Source organism: Lissotriton helveticus, chromosome 8 (genome assembly GCF_964261635.1).
Source record: "Lissotriton helveticus chromosome 8, aLisHel1.1, whole genome shotgun sequence".
NCBI classification, from domain to species: Eukaryota; Metazoa; Chordata; class Amphibia; order Caudata; family Salamandridae; genus Lissotriton; species Lissotriton helveticus.
The window spans coordinates 900,941,474-900,955,617 of NC_136069.1; the positions used below are offsets into that span (position 1 = coordinate 900,941,474).

General features: G+C 44.0%; 1 protein-coding gene across 2 annotated transcripts in view; it reads left to right on the forward strand.

Annotated features, from left to right (window-relative positions):
* Positions 1 to 14,144, forward strand: part of LOC144772974 (coagulation factor X-like) — a 484,958-nt gene that overhangs the window by 294,039 nt on the left and 176,775 nt on the right. For both annotated transcript variants that reach the window (XM_078657697.1, XM_078657696.1), the window contains exon 4: positions 1,834 to 1,947. In XM_078657697.1, the coding sequence (XP_078513823.1) occupies positions 1,834 to 1,947 (114 nt within the window). The remainder of the gene's footprint in view (positions 1 to 1,833; positions 1,948 to 14,144) is intronic.

The window sequence follows — 14,144 nt, forward strand, 5'->3', positions numbered from 1 at the left end:
TATGCACAGCTCTTGACCATGAGGATTTCACTCAACAAGTGATCCCTTGGGCTGCATCACATTGATTCTTCATTGAGAATGACTTGTCATTGAAGGCACACATCACAAACAAAACACAGGTAAGGTAAAACTTTATCTTATTAAACCAACGTCTGCACTGCCATCCAACCATGATGCATTATTCCTAAACCTGTACTTTTCTCACCCACCAGACTAAAGCTATCCTACTCGTAGCAGCACAACTCATCAAAAGATAATATACATTTCAGGGCATCACCCTGATTGGATTAACTTTGTTCTCCCTCAAAGCCCACTGTTCTTTAAAATCAAGTTGCATCACAAACAAAGTTGTCATCACTGGTCTTCTTGGTAGAATCCAGAATGCCAGTGCAAAGACAAAGGTGCCAAACCATTTAAAAGCAGGAACTAGGAAAATGAAATTAAAAGATTACTTACTACTAAGCTTTCTCAGTTGACGCCCCTAAACAGTGAAAAATGTTGCTTTCCAAATCAGATTTACCCCATATGTTGTTCAATTCGCAAAAGAACTAGTGAACCACTTTCTCAAAGCAAACCTCTTCATCCTACAACTAAAAGCTACATAGACCTTAACATTCAAGCCTCACATGTCTATGTGGCTAGCTGCTTCCAAATCCTAGCTTTGTCGCTTAACATGACTTTCACCTTTCCACCACCATTCTAGGCCTGCACACATTCCCCTCTGCTGTGCTAAACAATTGTGAATTACCCTGATGCGCCAACATGTTTTACTTTTTGTATATGTCTCCTTGGTACAGTTGTTTTGCACAAAATATGTACCAAATTTACATCAGATTCGAAATCTGTGTCAATTGCACCTCTGATTTAGGTGAAAGCTTCTTAACTTGTGTAAACCAACATATTCTACTTCCGTATTTTCAAGGTCCTTTTGGTAGCCTTTTTTTAATTTACATTCTATTAAACATACATTTTCTTATCAGTTTTAAATATCTTCCCCATGCAGCTTTTATAAACTTTAGAACTCTAATATTGGACTTTGCTCAACTTTTACAAAAATATGTATTGTACAGTAATTTAACACCATCTTGAACACATTAGTGCACACCGTTGCTTGACATAGTATTTTTTTCACAAAAACCTGACATCCTATAAATTTGGAGTTAACTTATGCCCCTCTTCATTTATAATTATTATTTGTTTCACTTGAGTCAAATTGTAATGAAGTCACAAAACATATTAGCTGTGTTGCAGTGATAGCTTCAAAGGTTGAGATCCACATGGGATTTGAAGAGCACCTTTAAAGATATTTCTCTCTGGCAAACATTAAGTGATTCTGTCTTTTCAGTCAATGGTCCACACTGAGAATTTGCAGAACCAAATGTACTATTTTTGTTTTAATGCTAAGGATAAACCAAATGCATTAATAAAAGATTATATTGCCCAGTAATCATCCCTGTGTACCTCTTACAGCTGAGGATGGTATCTGGGGAAAGGGTAGAGTGTGGGTGGAAGGTGTGGTTGACTACCTTTAGTTAAGAGATTTTGGAGAATAAGAGACAGGAATCAGTTTCTAGCTCCGTTCCTCACAAGCATTTCTCAATTTGCAGTTGGCACAGTGTCTGAATGAGACATTCATTGACTATGGGACTTGTTATCCCAATGGACCTGTAGCTGTTGTTATTGGCCCAATCAGTATTAAAAGGCCACTCATAATATGACTGCAGGGCAATAGAATAATAAAATGACCCTACAAATCTCAACATATTGTTCAGCAAATATTTAGTCTAATTGTCAATTTTCTTATCTGTCATTCATAAGTGTTTGTCTTTGCAGATGGAGATCAGTGTGAGTCAGTCCATTGCAACTATAGGGGCGCATGTGTTGATGGAATTGGCGAATACACCTGTCTATGCGTGGAAGGATATGAGGGTAAAAACTGTGAAACTGGTAAGTTCTCATTTAAAGGAAATGAGTAAATGACTATTGTATATGGCTGTGGGTAAGAAAAACTGATAATAGAGTTTGGAAGGAAAACATTCAGGAAGCCAAAGGAGTGCTGATCAGCAAAGTGGAAACCTTTTGTCAGTCAACAGGCAAACAACATATTTAGCAGCGAAAGCATCGCTATAAGCTTATGAGAAAGAAAGGTGATTCCAGCAGGAATACATGGTGCTGATATTGGCAAACTGAGGATGCATCACTTCTTTATGGAGCTGAACAGATATTTCTAAAGACCTATCAAGCTCTGTACAACAGCTGAGTTAGGCTGAATAAAGTACAGTTCTCATATTTTAGGAAAATGTGTTGTATAATTTTGATTAGGTCTCACAAGACCAAACCAGGTTTAAGATTGCATTTTTTAAAAGATTAGCCTCAGACAACACTCAAGTCTTTTTTTAACATTCTCAGCCATGCCTCATTCTTTAATTCACCCTATTGCTGCTATTGCTTTGGATGCAGAAAAACCATTGATATGATTGGTTGAGACTTTATGTTTCACACATTAGAATAGGCTGGATTTCCATCTAAGTTGATCACCTTAATTTTTCTATTATATTCAGGTCCCAAAGCCTAAATCTTTGTTAAAGGTAAAACCTCAGATTATTTTCCACTTTTTAGAGGGGTATGACAAGGGTGCCTCTTATCACCTCTATTATTCATCATAGCACTGGTACCCTTTTTAACCAAAATTAGGCAAGATACTCTTATTACAGGTTTCCAATAGGGCCCTCATCAGGTTAAAATGTCAGTGTACACGGATGACATTCTTTTATATTGTTCTAATCCTGCAACCTCTCTCCCCCTTTTCTTCAACAAGTAACCCTATTTTCTCAGCTTTCAGGATATCGACTTAATATTGATAAATGTGAAGTTTTGCCTTTAAATGTTTTATGTAAAAAAAACACTTTTTTGCCCACGTCCAGTTTTTCTTGACAATCTTCTAAAATAAAATATCTGGGCTTGTGGTTTGCTCTGGCAATTTCTGAAAGATTAAATCTAAATTTCGACCACATTGCAAAACATTAACTGATACCATCCCCCGTTGGCATCCTCTTTTTCTGTCTTGGTGGGGCTGAATGGACTTGATTAAAATTATACTCACTCCTCAGATTTTATATATTATTTCCATGATTCCAGCTCACATACCTGGTGCTGCAAAGTCATCCTGTGCCCTGGGCATCCCCGACTTTTTGCTGACTGGTACTTGTGCTAACTGACTATGACTGACCCCGCGCTCTGCCTAACCAGGCCCAGGACCAGTGCTATGCTGGACTCTGTGTGCGCATTACTTGTAGTCATTGCTGACACACCACGCCATGCCACGTTGACATGCCCCCCTCGCTTCACTGCGCCCAGACGCTAGAGAGGGAGGCTGGAGGGAGTCTGGAGAGGGAGCAAACGTGACACAGCGCAGGAGTGCAAGAACCGAAGAATATGAAAACAGGGAAGCAGGAAAAGCAGTGCATAACGATGAAGTCATGGAGGAAAATACAGCGAAGGAACGCCAAGGGACCTCCTGAGCGGCTTGAACCAGTGAGCAGCAGAAGGAGGGGGGTGAAGTACTCAAAGCCCCCGGGTACCAGCTGAAGATAAAAGAGCAGGTTCTCTTCAGAAAGTTAACAAGAACCAGGTGCTTATTGTCCTGTCCCCTGGTGCCCCTGAACTGCAGATCCTGGCATTGCTGCACAGTAGCATTACAGTACAGTACAGGACCCCTTACCAGAGCCACAAGTTTCCTGGTTTGGATAAGTATAAGAACACCTGTAACGGTAGAGCACAGTGATTAATCCTCAAAAGGATTTGTGGCAGATGTGGCAGAAATGATCAACACGGCAAAGGGTACGGACAATTGATTTGAGCTCAACAGAGGTAAGTGTGTGTACGTTAAAAGAGCTAGGCAAAAGTACCGAGATCATATGCTTACAGGAAACTTGGTTATGCGACAAAACCCCAATAATTGATGACTTTCTCCAACTCCATCGCCCAGCAAAGAAAAAAAGGTTTAGGCGCCCGGCAGGTGGGATTATGACCCTTATGTCTACAAAAGTAGTGAAGAATGTGACATCACTCTCTGTGAAATGTAAATGGCCGCTATCATGCAGGTTATCTCTGTTGGTTGTAGACAAACATTATGTACACTTAATCCTCATAAATGTGTATATTCAATGGGGTAGCCCTGAGGAATATGGGGCTCAGTTGGGCTATTTTAAACATGATATAGACACCTTAAGTGAGAAGTAGGGGACTGACATAATTTTAATGATGGGTGATTTTAATCATAAATTAGACCCAAAGATGGTAGACAGCTTGTACACGGAAATTCTGGAGGCCTATGACATAAGATTAGCGACCTTCCCAGATTGTGTTTCCTCAAACCAAGATATAAATTTAGGAAATTACGTGTGGACAAAGAGCATAATTTGCCTGAATGGTAGGTCAAAATTAGACTGTCTAGTGGGGAAAACATTTAAAATAGGCGCACAAAATTGCCCAATTGACTATGTGTTTAAGTGTGCCTGGAACTTTGCCTTAATTAAGGGGTTTCGGGTCTGCCACAGGGAAGGCAGTGATCACAACCCCCTGCAGTTTGGATTTCAGATGTGAATCCATCCCCACAAGATAAAGTAATCATGTGGAGTATCCCAGGCGAGTGAGAACTAGGCTAACAATTGAATATATAGCAAAGCTACCAATATTACAACAAAAGCTAGAATTGGGAAATGACAGAGGGCAGAACCTGAAATGGTATGACTTGATTTGAAAACGCATTCAACAAAACAACATAAAATCCTAGTAAGGCAAGTAAAATGGTTCTCTGTGGAATGCCTAAAGATGAAGAGGGAGATAAAGAGGGGGAACAGCCTTTACGACGCGGCTGTTACACCGCCGTGCCGTTACAACGCGTTTTTTCCAACGCAAGTCGTTACCACGACTTGCGCTGGAGGGCGCTGCAGGACAAGGAATTTTTTAATTTACTATCTAACACCTTCCCTACTGTACGTAGGTTGGTGTTAGAATAGTAAATTAAAAAATTCCGAAGTCCGCACCCCTCCAACGCAAGTCGTGGTAACGACTTGCGTTAAAAAAACCACGTTGTAACGGCACGCGGTGTAAAAGCACGCGTTGTAAAGCCGTACATCCGATAAAGCGAGAAGCAGGTAGGCTTAGTGTTAAATATGAACTGAATAGAGCTATATATCTTACAAAATTGAGAAGAGAATACATAATGTTAATAAGTAGCTCAAAAAGAGTGTATAAAGAAAAATGCTGGGGAAAACTGCTAGAAACTATTGAAACAAAGAATATACGCCAGTTTTGGAAGCTGATCCAGGCAGTAGCTGAACACCCAGTGGGAGCTATGAATTGTGTGGTAGAAGATTATTTACAGGAATTGTATGGTTCTCGTAGGGCATCAGAAGGAGTGATGCAAAACTGGATTGGCTGGTAGAACATCTAAAATCAGATTTCTTAGTATTGAATGTGAAAAGTATGATAACCAAACTAAAGTCAGCAGGACCTGATAATCTCCCAGCCTCCATATTAAAGTCCCAGCTGAACTGGTGGGCAGAAGTTTTGTTCCACATGTTCTTAGTCATTTTGGACTCAGGAAAAATCCCTAAAAATTGAAAGGGAGCAGTAGTTAGACCGGTGCCCAAGAAGGGTGACATGAAATCTCTGAAAAACTATAGATTAATTTGCTGGACATTGGGGAAAAAGTATTCACAAAAATAATATTGAGTAGACTTAAGGATTGGGTGGAGCAATATTCTATCGAGTCGGTAGAACAGGGGGGCTTTAAGGAAGGGCACTCCACTGTCGACCACTACTTCGCACTATCGGCTGTGGCGCGAAAGTCAATGGAGTAAAAGGGAAAGTTATACTGTTGCCTTGTAGACTTTCGGGCTGCATTTGATTATGTGGACCGTAATGCCTCTGGGAGTCCTTGGAAAATATAATATACCGTAAGGCTTACTGGTTGTAGTAAAAGAGCTACAGAGAGGAAACTGGGCACATGTTATTAAGGATAGGGGGGGTCTTTGATGCCGAAAATAGCAATTGAGAACGGTCTAATACAGGGCAGCGTCTTAGGCAACTTGCTCTTCTAGCAGACTTACCTGCAACCCCAGCGGTAGACATAAGCGCCAGTCCTAGAATGGACTGTAACAAAGTGTCATGCTTATTGTATGCAGACGATTTGGTGATCCTCGACCAGACCGAGTTAGGCCTCCAAAGAAAATTATACGCTTTTAGAGAATATTGTGAGGCAACGTTTTTAGTTGTAAACATGGTAAAAACTAAAATGTTATGTTTTGGAAAAGGATATATGAGTTTTAGCTGATTTTTAGGACCCACGAAATTGGAGATTGTGAGTGAGTATAGATATCTTGGGGTCTGGTTTGATAATGCATTAAAGTGGCAGATGCACTTAGAAGCTCAGAAAGCAAAAGCCTGTACATCGATCTGTGAGCTGAAAAAATTAAATTGAGAATACGGAGATATGTCCCACAGACCGTTATTAAAGGCATATAGTGCAATGGTACCCCCCAAAGTACTGTATGGAGCTGAAGTCCTATACCTAAGTGGTAAAAGCAGTTGGGACTTAGAAGAAGGGAAGTGTTTAAAATCTTCATTGTCACTACCGAGCTCAGCAATGATCCAGGCCATTAGACTTGAGTTAGGAACAATTGCATGGAGCATCCAGACACAGGCGTCTTTAGTAAGTTTCTGGAAACGCCAGGACCCTGGAGCAGTGCAGAAGGTCTCACAATGGTGAGGAAAGGAGATTCAGTCTAGTAGCCTAAAATGGACAAGGGAAGCTAGAAAGAAACTGCTTACTGTAGGTGAGAACCTAAAAGTGAGAATTGTCAACAAACACTGCAAGCAGAATTCACTAAGAGCGCACTCAGAGCCCAAGGGCTGGAACTGTACAGAAAGGTAGATATGGAGTATTTGAGAACGAGAAAATCAGTGCAATATACGAGAACTTTATGGCTGAATGAAGATTGGTATCCATATCTGGACACATTACCCAACTATTGGCTCAGATGTGAAATTTTAAGATTAAGAATTGGCATTAACCCTTGGCTGACAAATGAGAAAATAAAAGCAGAAATGATTCAGCCGGATGGAAATTGCAAATATATGCTGGGAACAAAAAACAATATTTTGCACATTTTAGTAGATTGTGTTTCTGTCTTAGCTCAGCGGAAATTAATTTTATGTCCAATCTTTTTAAAATATAAAACAAAGTTAGGAGAACAGGCAGTATCCCTACATACAGAGATACATAATCTTGAGATTGCTATTGCAATCGGAAACTATATGAAAGCTATAAAATCTCTTTAGGGAGAAACTGAAGATGTTTTAATGATTTTAATGATTATGAGGTTAAGCTTTATTATAATGCACTTTGCCCCGCTTTAATTATAGATTAAATTTGATTAATCTTTAGGAGATTGAATTGAATTAGACCTACCAATTAATTATGTTAGTGTGCCACCCTGTGTGGGATATCTGTGCCGTTACTACTTTGCTTGTAGGCTATTAATTGAATGGAATTGGTATAGAATCTATATGGTTTTAATATTCACTATTGGGTTTTATTGTTGTTTAATGTGTATTTAGATTATAGTCTTTACTTTTTGACTTGACTTGACAGTGCTATGCTGAAAGAGACACATTAGAATACAGTTAAAAAACCTACATACACTAGGGTACACAATGGTATGGTGGGATACCCCTGTGATTGGTATAACCTACCCTATAATCCCCTAGTATATAATGGGTCAGGGGGATTGAAACTAACTAGAAGTCCCTAGTACCCTAGGGCATGGCAGCTTTAGACACCAGCAGCTCTTTTTGCACGTGCATGTGTGCACTGCTGAAGCCTGAGGTCAGTTTAAAAGCAGCCCTGGGTGCCAGGACTGCTTTTAAAAAGTAAATTGCGCCCAAAGTCGACTTTGGTGTTTGGGGCACTTAAAAATGGATATCCGTCCATGCTTTGGCATATTAGGGACCCTCAGGGTCTCCCCTAGGTATCCCAGGGGTGGGGGGTCGGGTTTTTCTAAGGAACACCCTTATAAAATGAGTTTTTATGTGCCTGGGTAAAGTGAAATTTCACTCCCCACATTTTGGTAAAGTGCTGCTCAAATGCGACTTTGATGCTAGGAGCACTGTGGCGGGAGGATCTGCAATATTTCTACCGATTCAGAACCCCTAAAGTATCCTCTAGTTTCACAATGTGTGGGGTTCCTGTAGATATAAGACAAGTATTTCTAAAATATGTTTTTGTAAGTCCTGGTGCTGGAAAAATGGCCCTAGTCATTTTTCCCATTGCAAATCCCCTGTTACATAGGATAACATGGTAGGAAGTTATTGATTAATAATTCTTGATAGGATAGGGCTAGAACTGCCATTCAAAGACTTCCCAGAATGGTATTATTAAGTCCAACAATATCATATTGTTGTATTTCTCCTAAAGTGCACATACAAGAAGTTATAAGACTTTCTTGTTTGGAAGTCCAAATTCAGCCTCTCAGTGGTCAGCCCTGATTGGTCAGAGTTAAGTGGATTCGCCAGACTGCCTTGAAGAGGTGATAAAGAGCCCCTGAGGTTAACCAGCTCTGCTGACAGGGCAGTGTGCTGTTCCATAGGAATGCCAGGCTAGGGGGAGGAGTTGCAAATTATGTTCTTCAAAGAAGAGAGCAGAGAACAGTGTCAGTCACAACTCTGAACTTACCACTTTAGGCAGTTGGTAGGGTTAAGGAAGGTGTGAGCAGATGCCGGGGGGTAGTCTAAGTAAATTAGCCATCCTAGGGGTGTGTTTAGACAGCTCTTATCTCCTTGCTGGAAAATCAGCCATTATGGATTTGGAAGATTTGATGCACTGTGGGACAAGATAATGCCACACTCTACAGGATGTGGTCATATCTTTGAGGAGTTACCCTAGTCCCATTGGTCAGAAGTGACCTTCTGCCTTACCCAGAGAACTTGGAGTAAGTAATTGAGAGGGCAGAGCCTCTCAGATCTGCTGCTTGATACTTACTGGAGCAAGAAGTGCCCTGTTGAGAAGTTTTTCTGTTCAACAATTTCTAAGGCCGGACCTCTAAAGACTGCGCCATCTGAAAACTACAGCCCTGTGGATTATCTTGCTGGAAAAAAACTAAAGAGTGGACTCCCTGAAAGCTACAGGTTAAAAGAGCTAATCTCAGACCCTCCAGGATTTTGCGATTTCGTGATGTGCAAAAAAAATCACAAAATCGGCAGTTTTGTAAAAATTGAGCGATTTTTACAAAACTGCCCGCGAAATCTGAGAAATCAGCCCCCTTCTATTGGCCCGTTGGCTCTCACCATGGAGCCAATAGAAGGAGCGGTCCTTTGGTCCTCACAGCAGGCGGGTGAGAGGTAGAGTGCTTATTTACACCCCTCCACCCCTCACCTGCCCTGCTGCTGCTGCTTCTCACCTGCTGTCACCTGGCTTCTGGCTGCTAACCAAGGTAGGTCTCCTTGTATTTAGCTGCTGGGCCCGCTGCGTGCCCGGCGTGCGGCAGGCCCAGTGGCATGCTGGGCCCGCCGCACAGAGGCATGCGGCGGTCCATGGGGGGCATTTTTTTTTTAAATATGTGGCTGCTGGGCCCGCTGCGTGCCCTGTGTGCGGCGGGCCTGGTGGCATGCTGGGCCCGCCAAAACAGGGGCACGCGGCGGGCCCTGGGGGGAACGTTTAAAAAAACTAAAATATGTGGCTACTGGGCCCGCTGCGTGCCCTGTGTGCGGCGGGCCTGGTGGCATGCTGGGCCCGCCAAAACAGGGGCACGCGGCGGGCCCTGGGGGGAACGTTTAAAAAAACTATGTGGCTGCTGGGCCCGCCACGTGCCCGGTGTGCAGAGGGCCCTGTGGTATGCTGGGCCCGCCACACAGGGGCACGCGGCAGGCCCTGGGGGGCATTTTAAAAAAAATATGTGGTTGCTGGGCCCGCCGCGTGCCCGGTGTGCGGCGTGCCCAGTGGCATGCTGGGCCCACCGCACAGCGGTTCGCGGCAGGCCCTGGGGGCATTTTTTTCAATATGTGGCTGCTAGGGCCGCCGCATGCCCGGTGTGCGGCGTGCCTGGTGGCATGCTGGGCCCGCTGCACAGGGAGACGCAGTGTCCCTAGGGGGCATTTAAAAAAAAAATATGTGGCTGCTGAGCCCGCTGCGTGACCAGTGTGCGGCGGGCCCTTTGACATGCTGGGCCTGCCGCCCAGGGGCACGCAGCGGGCCCAGGGGGGCATTTTTATAAAAAAATATGTGGCTGCTGGGCCTGCTGCGTTCCCGGTGTGCAGCGGACCCGGTGGCATGCTGGGCCCGCCGCACAGGGGCACGCGGCAGGCCCTGGGGGGCATTTATTTTAAAATATGTAGCTGCTGGGCCTGCCGCGTGCCTGGTGGGCGGTCCCAGGGGGGAAATATTTTGGGGCTAGCTGGCTAAGCGGGCCCAGGGGGCACATGGGAGTGCAGTGTGGTTTTCAAGAGGCATAGTGGGGGAGGTGTCGGTGATGTGAGACAGGTGCCATGGGAAGGGTTAGCCAAGCCCGCTGTAACTCTTTTTTCTTCTTTTTGCAGAGTCCTGGAGGGAAGAATCTGCTGGTTCAAGAGCCGGTGCAAAGCACAGGCAAGTTTAGTCCCAGCCGCGTGCCCAGTATGCGGCGGTCCCAGGGGGCATTCTTTTGGGGCCAGGTGGTTATGCGGGCCATGGGGCACATGGGGATGCTGTGGTTTTTAAAGAGGGGAAACAAAGAAGGCTTGGGTCTATACACTATCTGGCCTAGACCACTCAAACTGAGACAACAAAAAACAATTGGCCAGGTAGGTTGTTTTGCGACAAAGTCTAGTACCACTTACCAAATTAATCTAAGTGGACACACCTGTGATTTAGTATTTTTACTTATTTTTTCATTTTTTAGCAGTTCATTCATATATGGCTGAAGAAAGGTACAATCAAATAGCAAAAAGTTCACATAAATTTTACACTTTTCAAACATAAAATGTACAATCACTGTGAGTGAGACATATTTACAAATATACAATTGATACACACAAGAACAGTAAAAAACGAGAAATGCCTATTCTCATTGAATGTTCAAGGCACCAGTCCTAGTATACAACCTACAAGCAAGCAGGAGACTTTTTAAATGTAATTACTAGCCTGCTCGCTTGCCTATACTGGAATAAGACAATTACTAGGGTCAAAAAATCAGGTTGGATTAATCTATAGTAGAACTCCTGATATGCCCTTCCTGAAACTTCTTCCAGTATCGTGCCAACGCGTTTCGAACCCACAAGGTATTCAGGGGCTCTCCTCAGGACCTGGACTGGAAACTGTCCTGTACTGAAGTGTAGCGTATTTTGAGCGACAATGTTCTCCTTCCTGTCAGGGGGACTGTAACTCTCAAGGCGGGATTTTTCAGTCTTCAGGCTTGTATGGTGTCTCCTCGCGGAGGTCACTCGCAAATAAATCAGCGTTGTCTCTCTCCTGAGCCAGCCGATCGGGTGTTCGTTCTCCGACCCTGTCTGTAGCGCTGCTTCAACTTCGGCGTCTGACGTCAGCTTGTACCTTTCTTCAGCCATATATGAATGAACTGCTAAAAAATGAAAAAATAAGTAAAAATACTAAATTACAGGTGTGTCCACTTAGATTAATTTGGTAAGTGGTACTAGACTTTGTCGCAAAACAACCTACCTGGCCAATTGTTTTTTGTGGTTTTTAAAGAGGCGTAGTGGGGGAGGTTGCAGGGAAGTGGGACAGGTACCATGGGAAGGGCTTGCCAAGCCTGCTGTAACTCTTTTTTCTCCTTTTTGTAGAGTCCCGGAGGGAAGAATCGCCTGGTTCAAGAGCCAGTGCAGAGCACAGGTAAGTGTTGTCCCCGCCGCATGCTCAGTGTGCCGCGGTCCCAGGGGGGCATTCTTTTGGGGCCAGCTAGTTATGCGGGCCCAGGGGGCACATGGGGGCACTGTGTGGTTTTCACAGAGGCATAGTGGGGGAGGTGGCAGTGAAGTGGGACAGGTGCCATGGGAAGGGCTAGCCAAGCCTTCTGTAACTCTTTTTTCTTCCTTTTGTAGAGTCCATGAGGAAAGAATCTACTTGTTCAAGAGCCGGTGTAGAGCAAAGGTAAGTTTTGTCGCCGCCGCGTCAAGCCTGCTGTAACTCTTTTTTCTTCTTTTTGTAGAGTCCCGGAGGGAAGAATCTGCTGGTTCAAGAGCCATTGGGCCGTCTGGCAACTAATATATGGTTTCTGCTGCACAGAATGGGTACGTTTTGGTTTCTGTACACTTCCGGGGAGATGAATACCACATACGCTAAAGCGCAGAAGCTTGAGGTCACCACCCATATTTGTGAAGTCCTACTTGCGATGGGTGGGAGCGCAGTGCATGGTTTGGTGATGGGATTCTGCGTGATCATGTGGGTTTCATACTTGTAATTTAGTTTTTTGTATTTCTTCGGGGTGGTTTGGTGCTATCTTGGGATTTTCCCTAGACGCCCGTTAAGCACTGTTGGCCCCCGCCCCCCAGTGTAAACGCCGGGCTTATGTGCTCCTACAAAGTACACTTGTACGAATTTGTTTTGAGCGGTTAGATTTCGCTTTCTTTGCCGGTGGCTCATCCTTCCCCTTCTTCCCATTTTTGCCCAAATGGGATTTGTTATTTGCAGGCACTTTGGGGCAAAGTTGTTTTTTGGGTGAAAACACTTTTGCCTTATGTTTTTTATGTTTACCTCACACCCACACTGCCCTCCACAGACGACTCAAAGTTGCCTAGTGGGACCACACAAGTGTGCCATTTCATTTCGAAGGACCTCTGCCTACCTGTATGTTAACGTGCCATGTATGCAACTTTGCTTCAGAGTTACACGCATTTTTTATCACGTTTAACCTACGTTTTCTTAACTTTCCATCCAACAATTGCAATGTCCTTTTCCCCTTTGGAACACATCTAGTAACAGCAAATATATTTGTAGGTGAGTTACGTGAGTGCGCCACAAGCCTGAGATCTTTTGGATTCCAAGGGAGCAACAAGCCACTACAACAAAAGCAGGATGGAGAAGTTTCTGCAGCCTGTGAAGACTGTGAAGCACCGATCACATCTACCTACCCATATAACTGCAGCAGATCGGGCCAAAGAGTACAGCGCCGTGTTGCATGCTGATGGTGGCATGCTGTTTTGCAGTGTGTGCAATGTGGCGGTGGACCACATCTGGAAACACACAGTTGATATGCATGTGCGGTCCCAAAAACACTTGAAGCGCTGTTCAGATGATCCAGACCCTCACTCTTCGCAAAATGTGCCCATCAGATGACTGTGAACTCACTCTTGACATAGAGCACAGCTGCCGGTGCCTCAAACCAGGAAATTATAAGTGAGTGGGTCAATGTCTGCACAGCGCTGAACATTCCGCTGAGCAAAACCGACCACCCTGTGTTGCGCAAGTTTCTCCATGAGCGAGTACGAAATGGTGGAGCGATACCTGGGAGTCATCAGCTTTAAGAACGTTATCTCCCAGAGAGATATATAGTAGCAAAGAACGAGCCAAAAGAACACTTGCAAGATCAGAAGATCAGTGTTATATTTGGTGAAACACCTGATGTCGAAGGGCGTTGTGTATTGAATGTGTTATTTGCAGTGGTCTCTGCGCAGGGTGGCTGTAAGATCCACACCCACCTAGCAGGCACAGTGTTCCTCTCACTGTGCAACCATGGGACTGTAGCGCAAGCAGTTGTGAAGGTGCTCACAGAGTACAGCATAGCCTTTCAGGACGTTATTTCCTTTAACACTGACAATGCGGCATACATACTCAAGGCATACAACACTGTTTTGAGAAATCAGTAAACAAACTCCATACATATCACCTGCTTGGCACACATAATGAACCTTATCGGAGAGTCATTTAGGAAGCCTTTTGTAGAGCTAAATGCTTTCCTTCTGTACTTCTCACGCATGTTTTACATGGCCGGTAGCAGAAAAAGAAGGTACCTGCACCATCTTGCTGAGAACCATGGGATGAAACCACGGATGGCAACTGACCCCTGCAGTACCCGGTGGAATTCTTGGTTTGCTGCTGTCCAGTACCATTGCAAGCATTTTGAGGCCTAAGATGGGTTTGTTGAGTCTGA